This window comes from Echinops telfairi, unplaced genomic scaffold (assembly GCF_000313985.2).
Source record: "Echinops telfairi isolate 266 unplaced genomic scaffold, ASM31398v2 ScPeMD7_7468;HRSCAF=8506_1, whole genome shotgun sequence".
In the NCBI taxonomy this organism is placed as follows: Eukaryota; Metazoa; Chordata; class Mammalia; order Afrosoricida; family Tenrecidae; genus Echinops; species Echinops telfairi.
Genome location: NW_022111370.1, coordinates 8,101,488 through 8,104,870, shown reverse-complemented (window position 1 = coordinate 8,104,870; position 3,383 = coordinate 8,101,488). Strand labels below are relative to the sequence as shown.

Here is a 3,383-nt window from a genome sequence, read left to right as displayed (position 1 = left end):
ATAGTTTCAGGTCTGTTTGTTGACCTTTAGGAATGTTTTCTGGTTGCGTCTGATGGGGTGCCATGCCAGGCCCCAAAGTCTATTTTTGGTATTCCCCGGGGACTTCATTGCTCTGCTCCCCTCACTGTTCTGTTGCACACCCTTAGTGTCTTGCCTCGGTGTGGTGGGGTCAGATTGGGCACAATACCCATACTGTGTCTCCAGTGTTGTCCCTGGTAGTGCTATGGGTCAGTGAAGGATGTTTTCATTCGCTGCTGTGTGTTCTGATCAGACATGTCCTTCTCCCTGAGCTGTAGCTTCAGTGCTGTCCTCTGAAGTGAATTCTTCTGGGCACTTGGGGCTGGAACAAACAGTTTCATCTTCTCCCCTCAGACAGATGGTTGGTTTGAAATACTGACTTGTGATTGGGAGCCTAGTACTTATCCCACGAGGGCTCCTTCCAAAGAAGCGTCCAGTGGGAAAATCACATGTTAGCTCATAGTCTACATAGATTTGCATATTTCCATCCAATCCTTTGGGGTAATGAAAATGTTCTGAAGTTAGATGGTAGCATACATTGAATTGTGTACTTTAAATCAGTTAGTTCATAAACGGAGTAATCCTATGGTGTGTAAACTATATCTCCATAAGACTAATGAGAGATATTGTCATGTTTATAAATCCATGACCTACATGGCTCTGTCCCATTGAAAATAACCAAGTTCATTCCAATGCAAAGGCTTGCTAAGGGGTCACAACCCACTCAGTGGCACCTATCATAGACTCCTGTATGGACAGCATTCATGCATTTGTGAGGACAAAACAATTAATTTGTTCAGTGGATGAATTTGATCATGCCAATTGCTTCAATTCATTCCTTCTTGCACACAAGTAGACACATACACATATACACACACCAACATGTCCACATACATGTACCTATGCATACACACCAGGATGTCCTACTCATCAGGAGCGGTCGTTCTCAGCCACCAGCTCTAGGAGGGAAACCCGAGTGCTATTAGATCTGAGCAGAACAGACACATTTCTGGTCACATGTTGCAAGGCCTCGGTTAAACTCACACAGCTCTTTCATTGAGAACCTCGGGCTGACAGCATCTTGGGGCACCACTCTCTTGTTTCCCGCCGATTTAATATTAATGTTTGAGCCCCACACCCATCTGGACTGGCACAGCAATCCAATGAACACTGACCGGTCCTGCACATGGTTTTCCCATGAAAAACAGGATTGTCCCCAAAGTGGTACTGCCTTATTCCGGTTTTTGAATGCCCATAAAGGTGAAGGGAAACACAAATCTGGTTGGAAAAAGCACAGCAAGATTACTCCTTAGAAGGGAGGTGGCAAGACTTTGGACATGTTGTGAGACCGGTTCCTGGAGATGGACATCTTGTTTGTTAAAGCAGAGGGGCAGCGAAAAAGAGGAAGATCCTGAAGAAGATGAGCTGTCATGGTGGTTACAAGAAGGGGCTCGACCAGGACAACCAGGGGGAGGATGGTGCAGAGCTGGGTAGAGTTTCATTCTGCTGACCTCAAGGTTAAGGTCAAGGTTATTGTGAGACAGGTAAACAGCAGTGAGGTCAAGAGTGATATTATTTGATGCTATTGTGGTTTTTGCTTGTTTTTTGTTTTGTTGTTTTTTTTCCTGTGGAGAGATGTTCATGACAGATTGTTAAGGGAAAGGTGCTAAAGAATTATAATAATGACCTGATATCACTTTTCTCCAGAGCATAGAAAAAGAGTAGCTATGATGCCAACCAAAATGGGAAGAACAAGAGAGATACCAGGAATCCGTATTCATTTGTCTCTCTAATTACCTTTTCTTTTTCATAGATCCTTTTACAGAGAAGCCCTGGTAGTGTAGTGGTTACTTGTTAGGCTTTGAACTCCAAGGTCAGCAGTTGGAAACCACCAGCCACTCCTTGGGATAAAGACAGGGCTCTCTACTCCTGAAAACAGTTATAGTCTCAGAGCCCACAGGAGCAGTTCTACCCTGTCCTATAGGGTCACTAAGAGTCAGCATTGCATCAATGGCACTGAGTTTTGCATTTTGTTTTTCCAAAATAAAGTGTTTTATATATATATAAACACATATATATACATTTCCATTTTTATCATTGTTTCCTGTAGAATAGGTGCAAGAGTAATGGATTTAGACATTTTTAAAGTCAATTCTCATTCTCCCAACCCCTGTGTAGACTGGTTCGCTGCTACCAGGAGATCCTGAGGATGAACATGGTTTGGGATGAATGTGCTCAGAGACAAGCAGCAGAGTCAGTTGCTGCCAACGCCCCTTCTCACCTGCACGCAGACTTAATCTTGCCAGAAGGCCTGCCTGAAAAGGACTTTTACACCCCTGTGTTTCTCTTCCAGAACCGAAGATGTTTGTCTTGCTCTATGTCACAAGTTTTGCCATCTGTGCAAGTGGACAGCCTCGGGGTAACCAGTTCAAAGGCGAGAACTACTCCCCAAGATACATCTGCAGCATCCCCGGCTTACCTGGACCGCCAGGCCCCACAGGAGCAAATGGTTCCCCCGGGCACCACGGTCGGATTGGCCTTCCCGGAAGGGATGGGAGAGATGGCAGGAAAGGGGAGAAGGGCGAAAAGGGGGCTCCAGGTAATGATGCTGAAGTTGTGCAAATCCTCTCTCCTTCTTCCCCCTTCTCCTTTCTGTGTGGCCTTTTCTCATGAGAATGGTCCCAGCAGCTCCTTCTCTAGTTCAGCTTCACTGATGATAATAATCATTTACTGACATCCACGTGCTTCAGAGTCCCTGGGTAGTACCGCAGAGTTAGCATGGAGTCTACAGGCTACCCAGAGGAACTGCGGGAGAAAGGCTTGGCAGTGTGAAAAATCAGTCCCTGAGCCCTACCTGGGCACACAAGGGGTTGCCATCCAAGTGACTCACCTTGGCAGCAATAAGCAGCTAGTACTAGGTTTCAGGGACAGCCCCAAATGCTTCGTCTGCAGGTTTGCATGTCCTCATTTCATTGCACCTTCCACCCTTCCAGGTGAATGTTTTCACATTTGATAGGTAAAAAAAACCAAACGCACACAAACAGGAACAACCACAACAAACAAATGCTGGTCCACGGGGTGGGAGAGATGAATTGAATCACTGAAGAAAGGATTGTGTTGCTAGTAATGTTGGAACTAGATTCAAACATCTGATGCCTGGAACCAGTGAGTTTCCATTTAACCCGTTCCCAGACTGTGATCCTGGTTACCACGAGCAGGCCTTGGCCAGGTGTGGGGAGGTGTGTATGGGTGGACAGAGAAACAGATGAGATTGGAGATGTACAGAGTGCTCAGAGGCAGGGATCTGGAAGTACAGGTGCCATCCCTGCCCTTGTACAAATCTCCCAATTGAAGATGGAGAAAGG

At 45.9% G+C, this 3,383-nt stretch overlaps 1 protein-coding gene across 1 annotated transcript in view; it reads left to right on the top strand.

Moving 5' to 3' along the window:
• The window catches only part of C1QTNF7 (C1q and TNF related 7), a 108,798-nt gene that overhangs the window by 95,541 nt on the left and 9,874 nt on the right, over positions 1-3,383 (top strand). Inside the window, exon 2 of the mRNA XM_004707761.3 lies at positions 2,372-2,617. Within this exon, the coding sequence (XP_004707818.1) occupies positions 2,380-2,617 (238 nt within the window). The 5' untranslated portion in view covers positions 2,372-2,379. The remainder of the gene's footprint in view (positions 1-2,371; positions 2,618-3,383) is intronic.